The sequence below is a fragment of the Tursiops truncatus genome, chromosome 13, assembly GCF_011762595.2.
Source record: "Tursiops truncatus isolate mTurTru1 chromosome 13, mTurTru1.mat.Y, whole genome shotgun sequence".
In the NCBI taxonomy this organism is placed as follows: Eukaryota; Metazoa; Chordata; class Mammalia; order Artiodactyla; family Delphinidae; genus Tursiops; species Tursiops truncatus.
This window is the reverse complement of record NC_047046.1, coordinates 61,780,988-61,804,997: the sequence shown is the minus strand read 5'-3', so window position 1 is coordinate 61,804,997 and position 24,010 is coordinate 61,780,988. Positions and strand designations below refer to the sequence as shown.

Genomic DNA, 24,010 nt, shown 5'->3' with positions numbered 1-24,010 from the left:
AATGGCATGTCATGTCCACCATTATAGTAGCATAAAAAATAGTTTCACTGCCCTAAAAGTCCCCTATCATCCACCTATTCATTTGCCTATCCCTCTCCTAAAGCCCCTGGCAACAATGGATCTTTTTACCGTCTACTCTTACCTTTTCTAGAATGCTGTGTATTTGGAATCATACAGTATGCAGCCTTTTCAAGTCAGCTTCTTTCACTTACTAATATGCATTTAATACATATTTTCTGCATCACATCTATTCATGGCTTAATAGCTTATTTTTTTAAATCATGGAATAATATTCCATTGTATGGATCTACCAAAGTTTCCGTACCCATTTACTTATTGAAAGACAGATTGGTTACTTCCAAATTTCTTATTTACTTGAATTTTTTTTTTTTAATTTAACTCCAATTCCTGGACTCCAGTCCTACTCCAGAGTCTTCCTGGAGAGTCTTCCTCCACAGGCTTAGGGTAGAGCCTGTGAATCTGCGGCTTTAAAAGCAGCCCACGCAAACCTGATGCTCACCGAGGACTGGAAACCTACGCCCTGAAGCCTTAGCCGCCTGTTTGTCCACATGTGAGATTGGACTTGGAATCTTTTCTAAGGTAAACCTTAGCCTGCAGTGCAGGTGCTCCCTTGGCCCTCCTCATTCAGATACAAACATTCATCTCTCTGTACACCCACTCACAAGTCCACATGCACACACACATACCCAGCTCCCTTCCTGGTCACACCTGGCAGAAGCAAGGGAGGAGACCCTGGGAAGGTAGCAGAGCTTCAGAGCATCTAGCCAGAGCAAAAGCTTCTAGAGTTCGGACCGTGCCCCTCGGTGGAAAGCTGGGCCAGGGTCAACTAGATCGTACCCACCCCAACCCCAACTATGCAGGCTGACCTGCTGGTTGGCTCACCTTCTTGTACTTGTGGGGGAAGGTGAACCTCTCAATGGTGTTCTGTACAGCTCCCCGAGTCACATTTCCCAACCTATCCTCGAGCTGCAGCAGCTCCTACAAAGAGAGAACATGTGGATGTGTGCATTCTGCACGTGCAAACACACGCATGCACTCATGATAAGGAGGAGGGGCACTGAGAGACCTGCAGAGCATTCACGTCGATGGGAAGAATTGTCAAATGCTCAAAGACTGCGAGATCTCTACTCACTCTTTTTCTCTCTCCTACTCTCAACCCTGAGGCTACGCCTACCACCCATGCCCTCCCCACCCGCAGGGGAGGGAGAGGGGACAGTGGCATCTCCACCAAGCCAGCGGGAGCCAGGCTGACGGGAGGGTCCCCAGACAGAGGGGCGGGGCGTACCTCATAGCTGTCCCGCACAGCGGAGGTGTGTCTGCTGGCATTCAGTCCCTGGAGAGCAAGGAAGTGAAGCTGAGGGTAAGGGTAGTTTCGGATTTCATGGACGACCTGTTGGGGAGAAAACGCCTCAGACAGGATTCCAGGCTCCAAGAGCCCAGCTTCTGACTCCCCCTCCTGTAGCCAATCAGCGCACCCCTGAGATGCTGCGGTGTTCGGAAGCGCTGTCTTTCCTCCTCCTGTGTCCCCCTGTCCTCATCAAGAACCAAGCCTGGGCCGAACCAGCCCCAGAAAGAATAACAAAATCAGTAAAGTAACAACTAACCTGACTGGGCATTTATTTCATGGCAGGCACTGTTAAGCCCTTCAAACGATTAATTGAATCATCTCACCTGACCTGTAACCTGGGTGCAATTACTATTCCCATTTTGCTGATAGGGTAAGTGAGACACAAGCGGATGAAGTAAGTGACAGAACCATGGTTTCAAACCCAGGCAGTCGGATGGCAAAGTTCACTCCCTTCCCCTCTGCTCTGTACCGCCCAGAACAGGGTGGGGCAAGTGAGGGCACAAAATTTAAGGAGGCACCGAATGACTCAGTAACCAAGATAAATAATACTTTAATGTAGTATTTTAAAATCAAAATTAATGCAAAGAATCCATAATGAACAAACTATCAAAATTTTAAATCAGAACAGGCTCTGATCCTTTCCTTGCACGGCCCTGCCTCACTCACCTCACCCTGACCCTCACCCTGTCTCCAGCTGTGAGTCAGAGCTCCTCAGCTTACTCCTGCACGATCCTGGACTTAATCTTTCTATGCCTCAGTTTGCCAATCTGTAAAACAGGGATAAAACCTTCCGTGTGGTGTTTTTGCGAGGCTAGTGATTAGAACGGTGCCTGGTATGCAGCGAGTGCTCAATAACCACTAGCTGTTATTCTTAGGAGATGGTGCTTCTTAAGGCGAACCTTAGAACTTCCGAGCTGACAAGGATTCTGGGATTATTCATCTAAGCCTCTCATTTTACACATGAGGAGACTGAGGTGCTGAGTGGTTAAAGGGCAAAGGCAAGGGCTGGAAGGGCCGAATTATGCTCTAGGGCAGCAGCATGAAGAAGCTGTCTGGAAATAAGGTTTTCAATCAGCCTTTCGCTGCTTTAGTGGACTATCTTCACCTTCATTCCACACAGCTCGGGATGCCAGGTACGCAAAGGCCCCAAACCCCACCACAGTCGCCACACCCTGCAGCGCTGAAGGCCGGCCCTCTGCACAAGGCAGCACCAGATCAGCAGGCAGCCTCAGGGGCCACTTCTGGGGTCTCCTGTGTTCCCCATACCAGGCATGTTCATCCCATTTCACGGATAAGTAAAACCAAAGCCCCGGGAGAAGCTGACCCAATAAATTAACTAAATGAGGTCACGTGGGGTCCAGGGACTACACTGCTTGCTCTTAGCCCTGAGCCTTCCCCCCACCCTCCCTCACTCCACCTCCCACCCCTCCAGACCGGGGCCTGCCACAGGGCCCCTTGCCCCACCCCCAGTGCCCCACCTCCTTTCAGCAGTGCTGGCTTCTGGTCCAGCAGCTTTGCTTTCTTTTCCCTTCAAGCCCAGTTGGGAATAGGAGCTGGGAGGGGAGGGGAGCGGCTGACCTGCCTGTGCTCAGGACACAGCCGGGCAGGACACAAGGGAGCCACAGGCCTCAGCCCACCATTGGCACCAATAGGCAGCAAGGGAGTCAGTTTCCTGGCAGAGCCTCTCACTCACCATCTGCGTGGAGGAGGAGTTTCGGGGAAAGTGGTGCATTCGAGGAGTCGCTAGGTAATGCTGATAGTGCTGGGGCATGGGCCGCACCTGGAACTGAGCGGGACTCAAGCCGGTGTCCACACTGAGATCCCTGCAGGGACACAGCCACGGTGAAGCACAGGTGATCCGGCCATCGGGTTGCAGAAGGGACCTCAGACATCAAGCCCGTCGAGTAGAATCAGAGTCACAAACTGCCGGAGCTGCAAGGGGTTCAGTCTCGCCCAGCCCCGCCCCTCTCTTTACGGCGAAGGGAGCCGAGACTCGGAGAAGCCCCGCCCCTCTCTTTACGGCGAAGGGAGCCGAGACTCGGAGAAGGAAGGGCTCTGCTAGATCGAAGGGACCGGTATAGTCTGGGCCTCACACTACTTGAGACTAGTGCACCAAAGCCCTTCCCTGAGAGAAATGCTGAAAGAGGAATCCAGATAAGCCGGTCACGGATACAGAGCAAAGGAAAGACAGCTCCAGATAGAGTGGAGGGGGGCAGAGGCCATACTTTAACCACTTTGAGAAAATAATAGGAGAGGGACCTGCACCTGTGAGGCAGGAAAGCTCTCCTGGACCACCGCCCCTGCTCCTCACCATACAGGAAACTCATTTCACTTAAAAATCAATCAACTGAAAAGGATCCAGTGTTCCTTGGAAAATGGCTAAGTTCTGGTCTGAGACAGAAAAAAAAAAAAGTGCAACATGAGATTGAAACATCTTGTCATAACTAAAAGCAAGGAAGTTATCAAGGTCAAGTCAAAAGGATTCGGGAACCATCCTGGAGAGGCTCCCACTGGCAGACTTTGGGCATTTTGTATCAATGAGTGTAACTGCAATAGACTAAAATACATCAAATAGGTTCAAATCCGTGAGAATGAAATGATGCTAAAGAGAACTGGTCCCCATTGAAGGATGCTAGGGAACCAATGCTTCATTTTGAAAACTAATAAATAAAGGGGAAGGGGCTTCCCTGGTGGCGCAGCGGTTGAGAGTCCGCCTGCCAATGCATGGGACACGGGTTCGTGCCCCGGTCCGGGAGGATGCTGTGGAGTGGCTGGGCCCGTGAGCCATGGCCGCTGAGCCTGCGCGTCCGGAGCCTGTGCTCCGCAACGGGAGAGGCCACAACAGTGAGAGGCCCGCGTACCGCAAAAAGTAAAATAAAATAAAATATAAAGGGGAAGAACCAAACATTTATCCTGCCTTTCCTCTGTTAACTGTACTGCAGGGTAACCAAATCGTGGATGAAGGAAAATTGCTCTTTATGAAAGTTTTCTAGCTAATAAATGAATAAGGAATGATTGAATTATTTGTCACATTCTTTCATCCCCTAAAGAAATAAAGGATCTGGGCAAAGATTATCAATTGCTACTAACATCACACAGGAGAGACAACCAGCTATCTGCTGGAAGAACACAGCACCTCGTACGAAGTGTTTTTTGCCAGAAAATGCAAGTTGAAGCTGTATCTGCTCAAGTCGCAACGTGGGTGCCAGTGTATAGTGAGTTTAGCAAACCAAGGGGCGTCTGAGGTGACACCTCCAGAGCATAACCAGCAAAATCCAGATGAGGGGAAACTACAGGAAAAAAAGCCTGATTCAACAAATACTTTTTTTTTTTTTTTTTTCGGTACGCGGGCCTCTCACTGTTGCTGCCTTTCCCATTGCGGAGCACAGGCTCCGGATGCGCAGGCTCAGCAGCCATGGCTCACGGGCCTAGCCGCTCCGCGGCATGTGGGATCTTCCCAGACCGGGACACAAACCCGCGTCCCCTGCATCGGCAGGCGGACTCTCAACCACTGCACCACCAGGGAAGCCCTACCTTTTTTTTTAATATGAGGAGCATTAAAGGAATTTCTGCTTCCAGCTGTGATGTCTATACAGTATGACATATATATATATTCCTACATTTCTTCTATATATTAGCCCACATCCCTGGAACAACTCCTGATGAGTCTGTCACTTGGGACATGAGGTAACTCTTGGAGCCAGTTGGAAGCAAACTTAGAAATTCTCTTAGTCCAGTCCCTCACTTTTGCAGGCCCAGCAGAGGCCTGAAGAAGGCCAGTGCCTTATCCATGGCCCCAGGCTAGCCAGTTAGGGGCTCCAGGGTTTCCGATCCTCGCCTGGGCTCACCCCATGACCTGCCTCGGGGAAAGGAGTTCCCCGGGGCACCTCACGTGGCAGAAACTCTGACTCTTAGCACCTGCCCAGCAGTCCCAGGGAATCCAACAGATTCAAAGTAGCAGAAAGATGTTCAGGGAATTCTACCAAAAGCAAAGTCCCGAGGAACTGGGAACAGAATCCCTCCAATTCTAGGAATGCTGAGTGGAGAGGCAAAAGACACCTCAGCCCTCAGATGAGAGAGGTGATCTGCCCAGGTTGGGCCTGAGTGGGCTCTGGGATCCCCTTTTATCATCTCATCAAAAATCCCTTCCCAAACCCAGGATCCTCGAACAGGGCTCCTTTGCTGAGGCCGAGCTGCTTGCAGGGGAAGGATGGTAGGAAGCTCTCACCCCTACCCGCCTCTCCGAGGTGCCCAGGCAGGGCTAGGGCTGTGTGGCCATGCAGGCTGCCATCTGCACTGGGGGCAGAGTCAGAACTGTGGACTGAGTCAAAGGAGCACGATGAGGACAGAGACACTGGAGCAGGGCTCAAGGTCAGGGTCAAGTTATCGGGCCCAGGCCAGAAAGGGGAGATTGGGGAGGATTTATCCTCCAAGGCCTGCTGCTCCCACACACTCCCAGGCTAGGATGCTCAGTGCACACAGCTGCTTGGGTAGGGCTAGAATCTCCTAAAGTAAGGGGGGGAGGGCCAGGCAGCCTCAGGCCTGGGGCTGGACGAGAGCTATTGGGGCATGCCAATTCCTGGAATGACTAGGGCAGAAGTCAGTGGTTTCTGATGATTCTCTAAAGGAAAGGGGTGGTGCGCAGACACACTCCCCACCTCCTCCCTCCCAGGGATCCTTGCAGAGGGTGAGCGAAGCCCCTCCTACAATGCATTTCCTGTCATCTAATTTCCAGACCTCACATCTCCTGGCAGAAGAGGCCTCCCTGGAAAAGAGGGGTGGGATGAAAAGCCCCTCGTCACCACTTGGATGGCCCTTGCTGGAGCAGAGCTAATTACAGGGAGGAGAAAGGGCCTCCTACTTGGGAAGTGGGGACAGGACAGGCAGAAATGGCCCCGGGTGGACCCGGCGCGGGACTCAGCCCAGGGCCCTCCCAGCGTCCCCTGCTGGAGCACAGGCCAGCCTTTCAGGGCCCCCGCCTCTCTGTTTCTCCAGGCAAGCAGGGGTCAGGAATGCAGAGCGACAGAAATGAGTGAGGAGCACATGAGATTTGGCCAAATAAAGCAAGTCTGCGGCCTAACCCGCACCGCGCCTCCCGCATCTCAGCAGCACCCGCCTCACCGCGTCTCCTATCCCCTCCCACTTGCCACGCTGGACCTTGTTCAGATCCCTCAGCCGTACACAAGGACCCCAGGTGCTCTGTGTGCTGAAGAGAATTAAACTGGATTGACTTGCCTGCTGAGGGACAGAATTTCATCCAAACAACAATTAAATCTTCCTAATTTGAATCTGCTAATTAGAAAAAGTCTGGGCTGAAGCTGGCCGTGGTGCAATCTATGTTTTAGGAGAGCGTTAAATCTAACAGAGAAAACCTGAGAACTACTAAGAGCTGGAGACACGGAACCTGTTAAATCAACCATTTCCTGCACCTAGAAGCACCTTTAGCGTCCAGTCAACCAGAACTACCCTTTTGAACCATTCCTGGGTGTCTGGTCCTAGGCTGTTTCCAAAGCAACCCTTGCCCACACCAGTTTGCCTGACTAAATGGCTGCGTAATGACACTAAGGCACGTCTGTTTTTTAAATAGCCCATCCCTTCCCGTTGAGGTTTTTTGTTCGTTTTTACATTCTTTAAAACAGACACACACACACACACACACACACACTTTTTTACCTCAAAGTTGCAAAAACTTCCTGGATACTCTTCACTCAGATTCCCCAAGTGTTAAAATTTTACTACCTTACTGCATTTCTATTTCCTTCTCTCTCTCCACGTATACATCCATACATACAAACACACACACAGAGTTCTCCGTGGATTTTTTTCCCTAAACTATTTAAAAATAAGTTGAAGGCATGATGCTCTTTACCTCTAAATACTGTAGTGAACTACACATCTTTTTCAAGTGTTCAGGTGTTTAGATCCAGCCCTAGTTTAGGTCAGCCCACCCCTGAGCTAGAACCTGTGAGTAGGGTGGGACCAAGTGTCCAAAACAAAGCAATGATGCATCCCAGGGCAACAAAGCCCTCTGCCCTGAGTGCAGGAGTCTGTGGGAAGACGTCACAGGGGCCCGCTGCCTACAAAGACACCACAACCAAGCCCTCAACCTCTCCCCAGCCAATCTCCCCAGTCCTTGCCTCCAACCCAGCTGGCTCTATCTCCATGAGCCTGTTTTGCCTGGCTGGCATGCCCTGGCACTTCTCTCTGGACTCCTCAAGGCCCACCCCCTCCAGGAAGCCTTCCCTGACCATGCTAGCTCCTGAGATTCTCCTTTCCGCCCCCTTCCCAGGGACCACTGGTTCACAGCACTCCCTGAGCTTGGGAAATGCTTTGCATTCCTGTCCCATCCTCCCCTGCAGTACCATGAACACTGAGCCCAAGGCTGGGCACATGATGGCCCGTAGCCACATCTGAGCTCAATGCTGGAACCAGGACCTTGGGGGCCATCTGGCCCTGAGGGTGGACAGGGCAAAAGCTGGGGCTTGAAGACTAGGACTCCGGCATCATTGAAGTGAAGGAAACAGGAGCTCCGTGGATCAGACAAGACCCTCCTCCCTCCCTCCTCCAGGGACCCCACTCACCAGTCAGTGCCCTCAGCCAAGTACCTGGGCTGAGGTGTCTGTAGTTGGTGGCCGAAGTCGAAGCTGGGGTGGAGGCGGTGAGGGTGGACAGACACTCGCTCCTGACTCCGCCTGCCCCGGAAGGGAAGGAGGAATCCAGGCGTCAGGGCTGCCCAGGGCCAGCCCAGCCCCCAGGAGTGCTCAGCAGCCCCAGCCTACAGCCTGCGTGTGGAGCAGCGGCCTTCAGCCCTCGTCCCATTCCTGGGCAGCAGCCAATAACTCAGAAATTCCCGCTGTACTGAGCCTCTCCCTGGGTGTGACTACTGCAGATGAGCTGTCTCACCCGGTCTCTCCAGATTCTCTGCTCCTTCTCCTACTGCTCCCCTCTGTTCTTGGTGGGATGTATTCAGGACACACAGACCGGCCTCCTGTAGGCTCTCCCACCTCTGTGCACCCCCTCTGCTCCCACCATGCTCTTCTCCTCTCCTCCACCCTCTCCACACTCTTCCCAGCTTTCATGGCCCAGGGCAAAGCCACCTCCTCCAGGAAGGCCTCCCTGAACACTCCAGATCATGGTGACCTCTCTTTCCTCTGACCTACAGCACTCACCTTCTGTCCCAGGCACCCCAACCTCTACAGACATGGATGCTTGGGGCCTTAAGGATCATCAGGTCCAGAGGTGCTCAAAGTGTGCTCCAAGCAACCCTGGCAGTCCCCGAGACCCCTTCATGGGGTTTACGAGGTCAAAATGAATTTCATAATAATACTATCATGTTATTTGCTTTTTCACTCTCATTCTCTCACAAGTGAGCAGTGGAATTTTCTAGAAACTACATGACATGTGATTCTGCCACATTTGAGAGCAGAAGAAGACTTGAGAACACAGCCATCTTCTATTAAGCCAGGCATGAAAAAGATTTGTACATATGTATTTTTAAAAAGTCACTCTTTTCACTGATATAGATGCAAAAAATACGGTTATTTTTTGAAAAACATATTATTGGTGTTAACATATACCTTTGCTATTGTTATTTTTAAATGAATTAATAAGTATTTTTTAATTTCTGTTTTAATTTCTAATAGGGTAAGTATCAAGAGTCATAACCCACATAAACAGGAGCTTGCTGTAATCCTCAGTAACTTTTAAGAGTGTAAAAAGGGTCCTGAGACAAAAATGTTTGAGAACCACTTAACGTGTACAGCTCCTTCTCTTAACAGTTGAGGCTCAGAGAGGTGAAGTGACTTGCCCAGGATCCCACAGCTAGTTCAGCCCCATTTGATTAGTATTGTCTCATTTTACTCTGCACTTGTTTCATAGCTGGTCTCTCCAACCAGACTGTGGGCTCTCTGAGGGCAGGGCTGACCCAGCCCTGTCCTGAGGTATCCCTTAGGGACCTCCAATGTTAGAATCTGGTGACCATGAAGTTTGAGGGGACGTGAGGGGTCCCCTAGTCTAGTCTCCCACAGCATTGAAAAGTCCACTGTGAGCATCCTAGCCCACCACTTACCCAGCTCCTGGCCAGTTACCTGGGCGATATGACAGGGACACACACTAACAACAGAGGGAACCCGTATCAGGTTAAGGCAGCGCTCACTGCCCGAAACAAATGCCTCTAAGTGGAGCAAAATCTGCCTCCTACGCAGAGACTCATTTGGTGACTGACTGCTGGCCAAGCCTGGCAGGGTAGAAGCCAGGGGTCCAGCGCTGGGCCCTGCCCCCGCCCCGCCCCGCCCAGCCCCTGCCCAGGTAGCACACACACCTGGGGTGCGAGAGGAGCCTGCGGTGCTGAGCTTCCAGGAGCTGCTGCTGCAGGAGGTATTGCTGGTGCAGGGCCTGAGGTAGGAAGGAGGGACCTGTGACGTCCTGGAACTGCAGGGTGGGCAGCGGGGTCAGCGACTGATGCAGGGCGCCGCTGTGCTGGTGGGCCGGGGCCATGTGGGCGCTGAGGCCCGGCTGCGACTGCACCGGGTGGGCCAGGGGGAAGTCGGGAGCGAGCTGCTGCGGCTGGGGGGGGCCCAGATGGAAGTGGCGGCAGGAGGTAGCGTGAGGATGCTGAGACCTTTGAAATGGGGCACCTGGAGAAGCAATGACAAAGACTCCATGAGGACCAGCCCTGCTCCCCTCTCCCACAGACCCCATCTCCCCCTACCCCCAACCTGTAGCTGGCGAAACTCAAGACCTTCATTAGAACACAACAGTGTCATCACTTTTGTATACAAATGGTCAGCGGTGCTCCCTAGTAAAGGCTCTGTGCAGTATGTGTTGGAGAGTGGGGGGAGTATTTTGTTTAATAAATAGATAAGCATCCTCTTTTAAATGAACACACTTGTTAAAGGAATTTTAAGGTCCCTGGAGGCAGTTTGGCTTTCTTAAATTTCTCCCATGCAACCTTATTGATCCTACTACCTTTTTAAATCGATGCCCAGAGAACATTTAGTCCAGCCTAGTCAAGCTCTGAACTCTACTGAAGACTTGGCTAGCCAGGACCCAGCCGACAGGGAGCCCAAATTTCCAAAGAGAAAACAACCAGAAGTTGTTTTCCATGCAATTTTAAGAAAAATAAAAAATCTAATCCCACAAAGTTTTTAAGTAAGAATGAAATAATTTGTTATAATATTATAATTTATTTAAACGCAAAGATTTCCAGCAATAAGCTGGGCTCAACGCTGCATTTAATCTAGTCTCCACTACCTTCTAAATAACATTGACCTTGATGATGACAAAGCCTTACAAATTTTCCATAAGCAAAGATCCAGCTCTCGGCGTTGGAGTCCTTTAATAAGGAAGGAAGTGAACTTGGCACCTCAGGAAGCTTTACAGAGGCTTCCTGCTAAACACGACAGGTTCAACATATATCTGCTCCTTCCCAAACCCCACTGAAATGAGAGCAAAGGCATAAAGAGAAAATAAACAGACAAGGACAGAGAGAACAGGAGAGGTGACATCAGCAGGCAACAAATGTCAACAGATTTTTGGAAGGTAGAAAGCAGATGGAGCAATTAGCAGAGCTGAGGAATTGGAAACCAAGCGCCTAATGAAGGCGCAGTCAACGAGAAGCGGACAGATCTTGCCACACGTGCTGGAAGGGTCAGGACAACTCCTGTGGTGGCAGGAGAGATGGCGGCGCTGAGAACAGGGAGGCTGGTGGCCAGTCTCTATGAGGAGCAGTTCTGCCCAGGGCATCTCCCCTCTCCCATGCAGGGCAGTGACTGCCGCTCCCTCGCCCTGGCATTTTGCAGGGAAACTGAGCCAGAAAGGCTCCAGTAGAGGAGGACAGGGGTGCAGCACCGTGCTCAAACGGGGGGGTTAAGCGAAAGTCTTATACATGGAACTCTGGAAACCCCTGCTCCCTTCTGCCTCTTGGTTCAGAGGGTGCTGCCACTCAGGTGCCCCTCCCCTGCAACCCCACAGCCCCAGGTTGGAAACTGGCCCCAGAAATAGCTCTACAGTTCCTTCTGGTTGGGAGTACCCCGTAAAATGGTTGAGTCCCCCGCTGGCGACTCCATAATAAAGCCCATAAGTTGAAAGGTCCATATCGATACACACACACAGAGATTCTGGAAGTTACTAGTGATCTACTCTTCAATATGAGCAGACAGCCAAGGATGCCCAGTCCCTTGAGGAAGATTACAAAGTGAAAAGACAGAAAGAATATACTAAATTAAAATAAAATAAAATAAACTCAGAGAAACAGAAGTCATGCAAGGATCCGAAAAAAATAAACTTCAAAACACTTGAATTAATATCCTTAGAAAAATGATGTCGGGTCCATGAGACAACAACAAGCTCCTTTAAAAGGAGCAATGAAAAAACAAGAGAGCTCTTGGAAATTAAAAATATAAGAGGTGAAATCTGAAATTCAGCAGAAGGGTTGGAAGATAACGCTGGGGAGATTTCCCAGGAAGCAGAACAAGAAAACAAGGAGTTGAGGAAAAAGATACCCGCGTTGAAGGATGCAGTCAGAAGATTCCACAGTTTTCTAGTAAGAGAGAAAGAATGGAGAAAATTGTGGAAAAAAATTATTTAAAGTATTTCCCAGAACTGACGGTCAGCTTCTGGATAGAAAAGGCCCTCTGAGTGCCCAGCAAAATGGGGGGAGGGGGGAGAAGAACCACACACCAAGGCATCTCCCTGGGAAATGTCCAAGCAGCGGGGCAGAGAGATGATTCTGACACCTTCCAGAAAGAAAGCAAACGGGTCCCATTCGAAGGGTCTGGGAGCAGGATAGCACCAGATTTTTCAAGGGCAACATTGGAAGCTTGAAAACAGTAGAGCAACTGCTTTCAAGGTGCCGAAGGGGTGTCGGGGGAAGATGTTCAATCTAGAATTCTGTGCCCAGCCAAACTATTAATCAAGCGTGAGAGTAGAATAACGTCATTTTCAACCATGGAGGGTCTCAAAATAATTAATCTTCTCACACCCTTTCTCAAAGAACTACTGATGCAAACCAAAAGAAAGGAGCAAAGAAACAGGGGGTGACACCTGGAAGCGGGGGCTTTCCCAAGCACATGGCTGTACAGGGCCTCCAGCAATCATTTCAAGGCGGGGAGGAGGGAGGGCGCTCTGAGGGGTAGCTGGGGGTGGATCAAAAATATAACATTACCGTCAGATTTGGCCGCATGAAAATAGTATTTGAAGGAATTTTCCAATTTTGTAGAGCATTTGGTAAGAATTTGTAAAAATGTCCCAGAAAGCAGACAATTATTACCTCTAGGAAGAGAAAAAATTGTTCAGAAAGTGTAATTGTTACATACTACTTGGTTCAGCAGTGAACAGTATTTATATATTAATAACACAAGCATTAATAAACTATTTTAGAACAGAAAAGGACATTTCTTCCATAAGAAGAAGAAAATAGACAATGTCAAAATTGAAAAATCAACAAAGAGCAGTAAAAGAATTTATTTAGAAATTTACTTAGTAATTTATATATTTCAGGAAGTAAATACTCGAAGAAGAGTTGGAAATGTTGAGCTTCTAGTGGTGGGACTAGGGTGGGGAGGGCAAGGGGCAGACAATTGCTGTTTTACTAAATGTGTCTTATATTGGAGCTATCTGACTTTGTAAATGACATGCAGGCCATTGATAGATTTTTTTAATCTTTTAAAAGTAAATATTTGCAAAACAAAATGGAAATAAAATGCATTTCTGGCTCACTGCAAGTGAGCCAGAAAAGAATGATCTAGAACCTTAATTCCCACCAGCATTCCAGATCAGTAGGGCCTCCTCTGCCTGGTGAATTCTGGCTTCCATGAGTCCAGGGGCTGTAGCCTGAGCAAGCAGGCTCTGGATTCCCCCTTCTCCCTCACCACCATCTATCATACCGTAAAAAAAGGAGGAGAAGGTCCACGTGACCAAACGAAGGAGGACAAGAAGGGAAAGGAGAGCTGTCGAAAGCTACCAAAGTGAAAGACAGGCATGACTGCAGAAGAAGGGAAGGGGGTTTATAAAAAAAGAATACTGTAAAGACTCCTATCCAACACTGTCTATTAAATTACAATGTGAGCCACATATGTAATTGTAAATTTTCTAGTAGCCACCTTTAAAGAAGTAAAAAGAGACAGGTGAATTTAATTTTAATAGTATATGTTATATAACTCAGTATATCCAAAATATTGTTTCAACATGTACTCAATATAAAAAAATTATTGAGATATTTTACACTGGGCTTTTTCTCATATTAAGTTTTCAAAATCCAGTGTACATCTGGCACTTACAACACACCTTAGTTCGGATGGCCACTTGTGGTTAGCGGCTTCCGTGTTGGACAATGCAGCCCAAAAGAAAAAGACCAACTCCGTACATAGAGCAAAGAATCTTAGGCAAGTTTGCTAACTGGTCTGCCTTCAGAGGGGGCGTCCCCACTGCTTACTGGTGAGATGCACACCCCTTAGCCTGATCCTCAAGCTCCATGCCCCTGATCCCCACCGCCCAAGCCCTCCCGACATCGGATCTCCAGACATTCCAGCACATTCCCACCCCGGGGCCATTGCTCATGCTGGTTGCTGCCTTCCCTGTCTTTAAAGGTCATCTCTCAGCAACTCAAAAAATGCCTCCCCTGCCTGCCAGCCCCCAGGGACGCCTTCCTCCTCTGCATTCCTGTAGAAGGCCCTGTCACTACCACTCATTTGGCACCTGGCAGTAGCTACCTTGAGCTGCTTCTTCACACTCACCGCCCCCAGCTGGCTGAGCTTCCTGTCTTGCTGTTTCTGGATCCCCACGCACCTCCCTGGAGCTGGCACTCAGTAAATACCTGGTTGGCTGACTGCTGGAGGGACTGAGGGAAAAGCAGTGGCTCCAGGCGACTGATGCACTGGGGCTGGTTGAAGGCCAGCTGATTTGAAATCGAGAGGGAAAGAGAGTGGCAAGTAGGCCCGGGTGAGCTCAAGGTTTTAAAGCTGCAGTGCACAGGGACTGAGCAGGCAGAGCAGGCCAGCGTCCTCCCCCTCGGGGGCTGGTGGAGCCTCTCCGACCACCAGGAGCAGCAGCTGCCTCCCTCCCACAAGCCCCTCCTGCCAGGAGGGCGCCCACCCTGTGAGGGAGGCCCTTCCGGTTTCTATGGAGGTCCATTAGGGAGAGGACCGACCACCACCCTGGAGAGGTTTCCACTCTCCTGGAACCTGTGCCCTCCAACTGATGCACTGGGCAGTGAGAGCAGCTGCCCTCTCTCCTGGATGGGCAGCAAGAGAAAAGTGAACAAAAGTGTCTATATGTCTCATAGTATTTCAGGGAATTTCTACCTGCAAAAGTCCTTTGACTTCTGTTCTGGGACTTTGTGCCCCCTCTCCCCTGTCATCTCCATCCCCAGAGGGTTCTCAGTCTCATCAGCTCTGCTCAGAAGGACATTAAAGGCAGGAGACATCCATTCTGGGGCCCCTGACTCACCCCAACCCTGTGTGCTGTAGGGTCTGTGAAAGTAGCAGCTGCTGTGTTCGGTCTCTAAGACCAGAGGAGTGAAGTTCTTAGGGTAGACTAGTCGGGCCCATGACAAGCCAGTGACCAGTGACAGCTGAGTAACACAGCCCAAAATGCCCTCATCGACAAACAACCTACAATTTTTCCCATTAGAGTTACTCCTTTGGGTTAAAAAAATAATCTCCAGGTGTCCTTGAATATATTATCCATTTGTCTTATTTCCCCAGGACTGAAATGCCATCAATTGGAGGATTCATCATGAACTAAATAACATTGTTAGGGAGTGAGGAGAAAGAGGGGTTACATTTTTTAAAAAAAAAAACACCACATTAAAGAAACACAGCGAGTGTAAGACACAAATTAGTTTCAGAAATGTGTAGAAAAACATGTGCACCTTAGAATTCTGGAGATTGATGCTATAGGACCCCCCTGAGAGCTAGCTGGGAGCACCTTCAAGCAGGAGTGCTCCCCTGGGGCCTAAGCAAGGCAGGGCTGGGGCAGGGGGAGGCCACTGTGCTGGGGCTTGCCTGATGGCCACCTGGCACACGCAGGTGCTCCACAAGAGCTGGTGGCTGATTCGTGCCTCATGGGCAGGGAGCCAAAGCGGCTGGCAGCTGGAGAGGGGGCGGAACAGCAGAAACCACACAGCCCCATGAGGAAGGGAAGGTAAAAGAGAAGCGGAGGACGTGGGGGCCAAAGGCTGTGGGCAAGGTGGGTGGAGAGGACAGTGACAGAGGTCTCGAGTCTCTGGAAGGTTCATGGACACTCATCTGGTAAATGACAGAGCAGAGATTTGAACTGAGGTCTTTCCTGAAAGCCAATTGTCAATGAGAGGGAGGGGCAGAGCCAGGGAACTAGAAGGCTTGATAAAGTGAGGGGCCCTGCTGAGGAGGAGAGCAGGGCAGAAACGGGGCCTGGACACCCAGAGGACACGCTGGGCTGGTCCAGGTTTCCTGGGGACAATGGGGATGGAGACAAGGGGGCCAGAGGAGCCTCAGAGCTGGGCCTGGGTGGGAGCTGAGAAGAGCCAGGCCAACAAGTCAGAAAGCCAGAAATGTCGGTGGAGACAGCAGATCCATGTGGCCTGATAGGCTTCTCAGGAGCAGGCAGCATCCTGAGCTGGAGGAATATTCTAGCTGTATTCTAATCTGCACCAACTTGGTCACCTCAGGGTAACGTGGCTTTCATCCTTCAGACTCCAGGGCTGAGAGGCAATGCCTTCAAACCCTCAGGTGAAGAGGGAAGGAGAAGAGTAGGCAGTGCTGGGGGCAAGGACCAGGGGAGGCCTGCCTCCCACCCCAGTGCCCCAGGATAACTGCCTCCTGCCAGCAGGGGCCTCAGGGACAAGGTTGCACACCCACGGGCCAACCAGGCCGAACGTCCCCCATTCCTCCCAGGGATGCAGGACCCTGGGAGAATAGGATGGGAACCAAACCTTCCCGCATTTCCAGGGAAGCTGGCAGGTCCCGTCCTCCCCAGGCCAGTTCCCAGGTGTCAGATTCCCACTGTCCTCAGGTCACTGACCCACATCACTCTCCCTTAGAGGTGGGGGCAGAACAGGAGGGCGGGGCCCACAGCAGTGTCACAAAGGAGGGGAGGGCCAAAGACAGTCCCTCCCAAAGGCCCCCCCGGGATGGAGGGCAGGCAGCCAGCCAGCAGGGACAGGAGGCTGATACCTGTCTCTGCTGAGCACTTCCTTGAAGCTGGGCTGGAGTCAGAGTCTACTCCTCTCTGAAAAGCCAGCTCTCAAGCAGCAAAGAAAACCAGCTTTTTGAAAGCAGATTTCTGCCCACAAGAGGCCAGGGAGGAAGGCCTCTGCTACCAAAGAGGCTTTCAGAGCCAGGCAGAGTCACCCGGCGTAAGGGCTCCGTCTTAGAGGCCTGGGTGCTTCCCCTCGCTGTCAGACCAGGCGGGACACTGGACTTGTCTGGGCCTCAGTTTCCGAGACCGTGACCCACAATGATGCACCTGGTGCTACACACCTGCTAACATCTCTCCGCTGAAGCGGCCACAGGCATCTCCTGGCCTGGCCTCTCCTCTTGCTCGCGGGGAAGCCAAGTAAGAAGAATAGGAAGACCTTGCGCACTGAGTGCTGTGACTGCCCCCGGAGTCCCCCAGCAGGCCAGGCCAGACCCAGGTCTCCTGCCCCACCTCCTGTTGGGACAAGCCTGTGTGTTCTGTCCCATGTCCAGCACCGGAACTGAGCCCAAAGCAGGGAGAGGCAGAGTAGACCAGTGCTGAACTTCTAAATCCATCTTCCAATGGCTGCCACATCATCCTAAAGCCAGTTCTGAGTGTTCCATCCCTTGCAAACACCCCTTCTGGCCTGTCTCTCTCTCACTGCTCCCTGTGACCTTCCCTCTCACCTCTCCTGGACTCCCAGGGGTCTTACCTGCCCCCTGGCCCCATACCCTACCTCCCAGGGCTGTTGCATTCTGTCCATCCTCGACCACCCAGGGCAGGTGTTAACTCTGCGATGGAATCTCCCAGTGGATGAAACTCTTCTCTCCATCAGATTTGTGGCATTTGCCTATTATACTTGGCATTTTATTTCTGGACAAATTTTATCTCCAATAATCAGCTGTAAAGTGAGTGATTTCAGGACAAATACCATGCAGTAAATGTCCTTTGTTCTTAGAAGGATTAAGGAAACTTCCAAGAATGGAGGGAGAGAGAATGCAAGAAAGTGAGAGAATGGAAGAGAGAAGGAAAGAGAAAGAGGCGGGGAGGCGCGAAGAAGAGAGGGAGGAAAGGATGAAGGAAGGAAAAAAGACCTTCGTTATCTTAGAAAAGTTAAGTATTAGGTTATTAGCTAGCAAGGAAATGCAGTTCTTCATGGAATCATTGAATATTCAAGCTAAATGAGGCTAAGAGATCATACAGCCTTTGATCTACAGGATGAGAACCCCGAGGAGGCTGGAAAATGGGGGGTGGCTTGTCCGAGGTCTTCCAGGTCGTTATGGCTGAGTTGGGACTGGAGTCCAGGCCTCCTGAGTTCCAGTGCAGTGTGCTCCACCCTGTGCTGCATTTCAGAGTCCCCCTGCCCAGCGCCCAGCTCCTCATATGCCCACACCCATCCACACATGCTACCCCAGAGAGGAACCTGCCTGCCCAGGCCCTGGTGGCCCCACCTCCCCTCACCATGCCCATCCCCATCCCAAGCTCCCCCAGGAGGAAGCCTTTCCTTCCTAGTGACCATGAGATAACGAGGGACCAGCTGCTGGTGCCCATGGGGAAGCAGTCTGAATCTCTGCTGTGAGAGATGCTGGGAAATGGCCGTGGTGACTGACATCACGTAGGTTCAGCCCAGTCCACATTGACCAGCAGCCCCAGGCCTCTTCCCTGGCCTAAGAAAATGCCAAGTACAAGCCCCAACTTTAATGGAGTAGACCAAGGTCTTTCCAGCACAGTTGGGTGCTCCTGTCACAGGCAACTCCTGCAGGGTCCCTGGAAGTCCTGTGAAAAGCTTTAGGTCCTACAATTCATAGGGTTTAACTGATAAAGAGGGAGGGAGGAGAATTCTGGGGTCTTGGCACAAATTCTGGGCACCTTGTGTTAACATGGACAGGGATGAAGTGGAGTCTGGTGAGGAGACCAGGGTTGGGAGGGGACTTGAGTTGTCTAAGAGGAGGAATAACTGAAGAATCTGGGTGTTGAGAAGCAAAGAGGAGACTTGGGGTCAGGTAATAGCTGCAGGCAAAGGGATTAGCTCTTTCTAGTAGATCTGGGTCAACATAAGGAAGACATTTCTTAGAATTCACTTTGTCCTCCAAAGTTCCTCATCACTGGTCGTGTCCATGCAGAGGCTGGCTAGCTGCCAGCAGAGAAGTGTGAACACTGGAGGGGAGATGGCCTGGAGCACCTCCAGGGTCCCTTCTGTGCCCGCCATGAGATGATGCAAATTCACTGCAACATCTACCCGCTGCCTGAGCATAGTTAGGCCAAACTGGTCTTTGAAAGCACAGAAAAGCTTGTCTGGGTGATGGAGAAAGGAGGAAGGAACATGGCGGCAAGCAGAGAGCACACCCGAGTACTCAGGGCCCAAGCCTGCAGATGCAAGGAGGAGAAGAAACCCACAGGCAGGTGTCCAAAGAGAGACTCCTTCTTCTACTCCACATGGCCCCAGGAGCCTCTGTCTGCACTGATACAGCTCAGAACTTTGTTTCTTGCATATTCTGAGCCTCCCAGTAGCCCCCACCAACTTCTCCAGTGTTCAAGTTTCATGTTGCAAGTTTCATGGGACACGTTCAAGTTTCATGTTGCTAGGTAATGCATCCTTTGTGAACCACTCAGATGCAGGACGGTTGGAGAGGTGATACAGAAGAGAAGGAGGAGGGGGCAAATTGTGGGATGTCTGAATGGTAGGACCAGGGCTGGGGTGTACCACGTGAGCTAACTACTTGAGTGCGACCCAGAGGAATCAGAGACGAAGAATGTGGAAAGTGGGTCATCCGCCCAGACCCCCGCTTCCTAGACTGCTCTTTCTGGCTCTTTTCCTCACTCCAGGTAAATCGAATTAACCTCTTTTGCTCCAGTTGACCACCCCAAAGAAGCCTATTCCCTGGCTCAGTTTCTTGGCTGCCAGAGGTCTGCTTTCCTCCCTCTGCATAGTTTGGTTCCCTGACCAATGGGAACAAACGGCCTAGAAAGGAAGTGATATGACCAGAGGGATTCTTTACAGCCACTTTGTGAATGCTTCCCCAGGGCCAGCCTTTGATCTCTAATGAAAAGCTCAGCTTCTTCCGAGGAACTGAATTCCTGGCTCTCAAAGCACTGTTGGGAGGGAACTTGCCATCCTAAGGAAGCCTACTTGCTCATGGGCATGAGACAATTAAACAGCAAACTTCCAGCAAGCAGCGAAGGACCAGTTCTCCAGTTGTGGTTGCAAACCAGGGTTAAGGGAAGGGAGCCCAGGAGCGGGAGGTCAGCTAGAGACAGGATGCAATTACGGAAGAGGAAAGCGCCTGTAGGCAATGGGACCGTCTTCTGTGCATCTTCCATCCCAGAAAATCCTTTTTTCTATCTAATGCCAAGGAGCTCAATGAAAACATTTCCACTATAGTCATAAAAGGGCATTTTGTAGAAGGTATCTATGGTCAGAAGACCTCACCCCATGAGGGCAGGACCTGGCTCTATCTCATGCACCTGTATTCCTAGTGCTTGGCACAGATCTTAATACGTAGTAAGAACTCATGGAAGGAAGGAAGGAAGGGGGGAGGGAGGGAGGGTGGGAGAGAAGGAGGGAAATGAACTGTTGAACATGTAGGAAGTAGCATCTTGCTAAAAGCCTTGGGAGTGTGCAAAACAGCTGGCTCCCAGCATTTCAGCACTGGGGGGTTTCATGGTAGCAGAGGAACAAATGTGACTCAAGGAAATAAAGTGTAACGCAGAAAGACTGATGTGGGAGACGCTGCAGACAGAAAGACTAGGAATTCTTTCAACGAGTCTAGGGATCCAGTTGCAAATCCAACGTGGACTGGGGTGGCCCAGCATACCAGGTGGTCAGTGTGAATTACAACCAACGAACCCAGAAGAAGAAGTACTTTCAAACCCAGAACAGAAAGCCTCCTGCCATTCCTGGCCAAGGAAGGAGGGGTCTGCACTGTTGACGGCACTGGTTAGCTTTCTTGTAAGCCATATGTACTTCATCCTAGGTCATGAGTTTAGATAATCTTCTAATATTCTTGATAACGACTCAAGTAAATTTAAAAAAAAAAAAAAAAAAAACAAGCCTCAACAACTTTCAAGAAGTGTCAGGGCGGCTACCTTGGCCCGTCTCACATTAGCATTGCCTGGTGTCCAAAACAGGCAGACCAAGTTCAGAAAGCCACTTCGACTAGGGCTCTGTTGAGATTTGCAGCACACAGGTTACACCCACACGAAGGCCCAGCCCTAGGAATACTGTGGGCAGGACTGAGGGTAACATCATTCCTCGGCCTCCCGCTTCCCCAAGGAGGGTTCTGTTCCTCTGACTCCGTGTTCTCCCATGCCTCCTCCGCCCTGCTGCCAGCCTGGCTCTCAGGGCCCACTCACTGTGATGGGCAATGACAGACGTGCAACGATGGCTTCCCCCAGGAGCAGTTGTGTTTTAGCAAGGTCACATCATGAAGTCCTGATGGTGGGATTTCAGATGGCAGCCGGTGAGTCTAGGCACAGGGTGTGGGGAGCTCCTGGCCTCCCCATGCCCTGAAATTAAATTCCACCAGCGGGTGGGGTGAACCTGCTTTCAGAGGGAGCCAGAGGCAATTAAATTAGATTCCCAACTGTTACTGCCCATGGGCACCTCGGTCTGGCACCCTGGGATGCAGTGTGTGTGTGTGTGTGTGTGTGTGTGTGTGTGTGTGTGTGTGTGTGTGCATGTGTGACAGGGGGGCGGGGGGGGAGGAGGGAGTGAGGGAGGATGTTGATTGAAATATATGAGAGAGGAGAAAGGAAGGCAGGAGGGTGGCTGTAGGAGAGAACAGGAAGGGGGACGTCTAAAGGGAGAGAAGGAAGAGAGAGGAGTGCGGGAGGGAGACGATGCCTGGAAAAGACCACGCTGTCACCATCTCAGAACTAGCAGGCCCCAGATGCCTAAAACAGCAAAGGCCCTTCTCGGGTCACCTCAGGGCACTCTGTTGGCCCTGGCTTGGTGATGGCATCTGCTTCCACCAGCATGACCGTCCCCCACCCCAGGCAGGCCATGTCTGGCTGTGCCCATGTCCACTCGGCTCATCGCCTGGTGTCCTGCGTAGGTATCATCCCAGGCCAATGTCCCTTTGGCCAGGTCCCCCCAGTTGGACCAAGAGTCCCCACAGGCCAAGACTGTGCCTCAGGAGAGCTGCTGAGGCGCTTCACTTCCTAGCTCTTCACTGAGCTTACTGATATGCAAAATGAGTGCATAGTGGCTCACCTGGCCACCTGACAGGGCGACTATACGATGCCAGCTGTGAAAGTGTCTTACAGAGGACAAGCGCTTCTCACCCTGCACTGGGCTGGCTGCAGAGAACAGGCTCAGGGAAGACCTACTTCTTCCAAGACCTCCCTCTCCCCCTCAAGCCCCAGACACAGTCTACAGTGAAATGGTAGGCAGAGGACAGTGGCCAGGGCACCCAGCAACCAACCACCACCCGAGACCTCCCTGTCAACGGAAGCACCCTGGCTGGCCTCCTGCTCCTGGGGTGAACTTAGGACACGAGAGATAGTCATGGGCCAGTAATAACATTCCCACTGGAGGTAAAAATTCTCCAGGAAGGAGTCATTGCTTTGGATTAAGCGCTACTCTCTCTCACTCCTGCTTTTAAGATACAAACGTCCGCAAGAGGGTAGCACATTAAGTCCTTAATGTTGGGTGTGGATGAACTTGCAAGGCTTTCTCTCTGTCCAGAAAGAATGGAAAAATCATGGAGATGCTGAATGAGGTGGCATGCCTGGGAGAGAAAGACTGACTTTATCTCCTTCACAGCTCTGCCCCTGCAGCCCTAAGGATGAAGACAGCCAGATAACAGGCCTTTTCTGGGTCTAATGCTGTCTGGCCACATGCATTTGATGGGCCAATTGCATTTGACTTTAAATTGACTTATCCACTCACCAAATATTTACTGCATGCCTATTACTTGCCAGGCACTGTTCTAATGCTGGGATTAGCTGTGAATAACAGTCAAAAATGTGTGCCCTCATGGGACTATGATCTAGTCCTGCACTGCCCTGTGTGGTCACCATGGGAAATGTGGCTAGTCCAAATTGATAAAGGCTGTCAGTGTAAAATAAGCACCAGACTTCAAAGGTTTAGTACCAACAAAAACATGTAAAAAATACTAAAAACTTTGCAAATTACTTATATGTTGAAATGATAAGTTTGGGATATATTGAATTAAATAATGTATATTATTAAAATAAATTCCATACTTTTAAAAATGTAACTGTTAGAAAATTTTAAATTTTATATTTCTTACATTGTATTTCCACTGGACAGTGCTGGTCTAGACAGTAAGTAGCTATATAAGAAAATATGTCATTTATTGATGATGATAAGAGCTAAGGAGAAAACCAACAGGGAAGGAGGATGAGTAGGCGGGGGGTTAATTTTTAGATAGGATGGCCAGATGAGCCTTCACTGAGAAGGTGACTTTTCCATAAAGAGCTGAAGGAGCATGAAGATATCAGGAGAAGAGTTTTCCAGGCAGACAGAACTGCAAGTGCAAAGGTCCTGTGGTGACAGTGTGCCTGGCATTTTGAGGAACATCAGGAGGCCAGTGTGGTTGAAGCAGAGTGAGATAGGGGAGAGTGGTAGGAGTTTAGGTGAGATAAACATTGGGGGCTCAATAAATATTGAGATCATGCAGGACCTCACTGGCCATTATAGGATGTTGGCTTTTACTCTGAGTGAGATTAGAAGCCAAAGGAGGGTGTCTGAGCAGAGAAGTGAAAAAATTTGACTCCCTCTGGCCACCATATTGAGAACAGGCTACAGGGACAAAAGGGCAGAAGCAGAGACCAAGAAAGAAATGATTGTTCCTTGGACAAGGGTGGGAATGGGGCAGAGAGAAAAAGAGGCAGTCAGATGCAAAACATATGTCAAGGGTAGAGGTGACCAGATTTGGATGGATTGGACATGGAACATGAGAGACAGAGGACAAGGTCTCCAGATCTTTTGTCCTGAGCAACTAGAAGGATGGTGTGTTAACAGTTTGCAAAAGTGGCCCCAATCCTTCCCTCCTGGTATGCACATCCCTTGCAAGGTGACTTTGTAGCCCCTCCCACCAAGAGGCGGAATCTATTTCCCCACCTCTTGAATCTGGGCTTCACCGTATGACTGGACTGATTTTGACCAACGTAGTGGAAGTGGCATCATGCCAGTTCTGAGCCTGGTCCTCAAAAGACCTTGCCGTTTCCACTCTCATTCAGACTCCATATGACCAAGCCCAGGCTAACCCACTGGAGGATGAGCGACCATGTGAAGCTGAGATAAGTTCCCAGCTGAGGCCATCTCAGATCAGTCTGTCCCAGCTGATCGTAAAAATATAAGTGAACCCTGTAAGACCAAAAGAACTCCCAGCTGAGCCCAACCCAAATTATCAACCCACTAAACTGTGAGCTGAATAGATGGTTGTTGTCTTAAAGCCAAGCTTTGGAATGGTTATCATGCAGAAAAAATGCAAACTGATACAGATGCTGTTGCCATTT

General features: G+C 50.5%; 1 protein-coding gene across 3 annotated transcripts in view; it reads right to left on the bottom strand.

The window, feature by feature from the left end:
- ARK2C (arkadia (RNF111) C-terminal like ring finger ubiquitin ligase 2C) overlaps nucleotides 1–24,010 on the bottom strand; it is a 108,582-nt gene that overhangs the window by 10,951 nt on the left and 73,621 nt on the right. The window contains exons 1-6 of one of the 3 annotated variants that reach the window (XM_073790689.1): nucleotides 16,281–16,335; nucleotides 9,690–9,763; nucleotides 7,951–8,061; nucleotides 3,063–3,192; nucleotides 1,307–1,411; nucleotides 904–999 (exon numbers count right to left, since the gene is read on the bottom strand). In XM_073790689.1, the coding sequence (XP_073646790.1) occupies nucleotides 904–999; nucleotides 1,307–1,411; nucleotides 3,063–3,140 (279 nt within the window). In that variant the 5' untranslated portion in view covers nucleotides 3,141–3,192; nucleotides 7,951–8,061; nucleotides 9,690–9,763; nucleotides 16,281–16,335. Of the gene's footprint in view, nucleotides 1–903; nucleotides 1,000–1,306; nucleotides 1,412–3,062; nucleotides 3,253–7,950; nucleotides 8,062–9,689; nucleotides 10,006–16,280; nucleotides 16,336–24,010 lie in introns of those variants that run through there. The other 2 variants (XM_073790686.1, XM_073790687.1) reach the window with 2 other exon arrangements.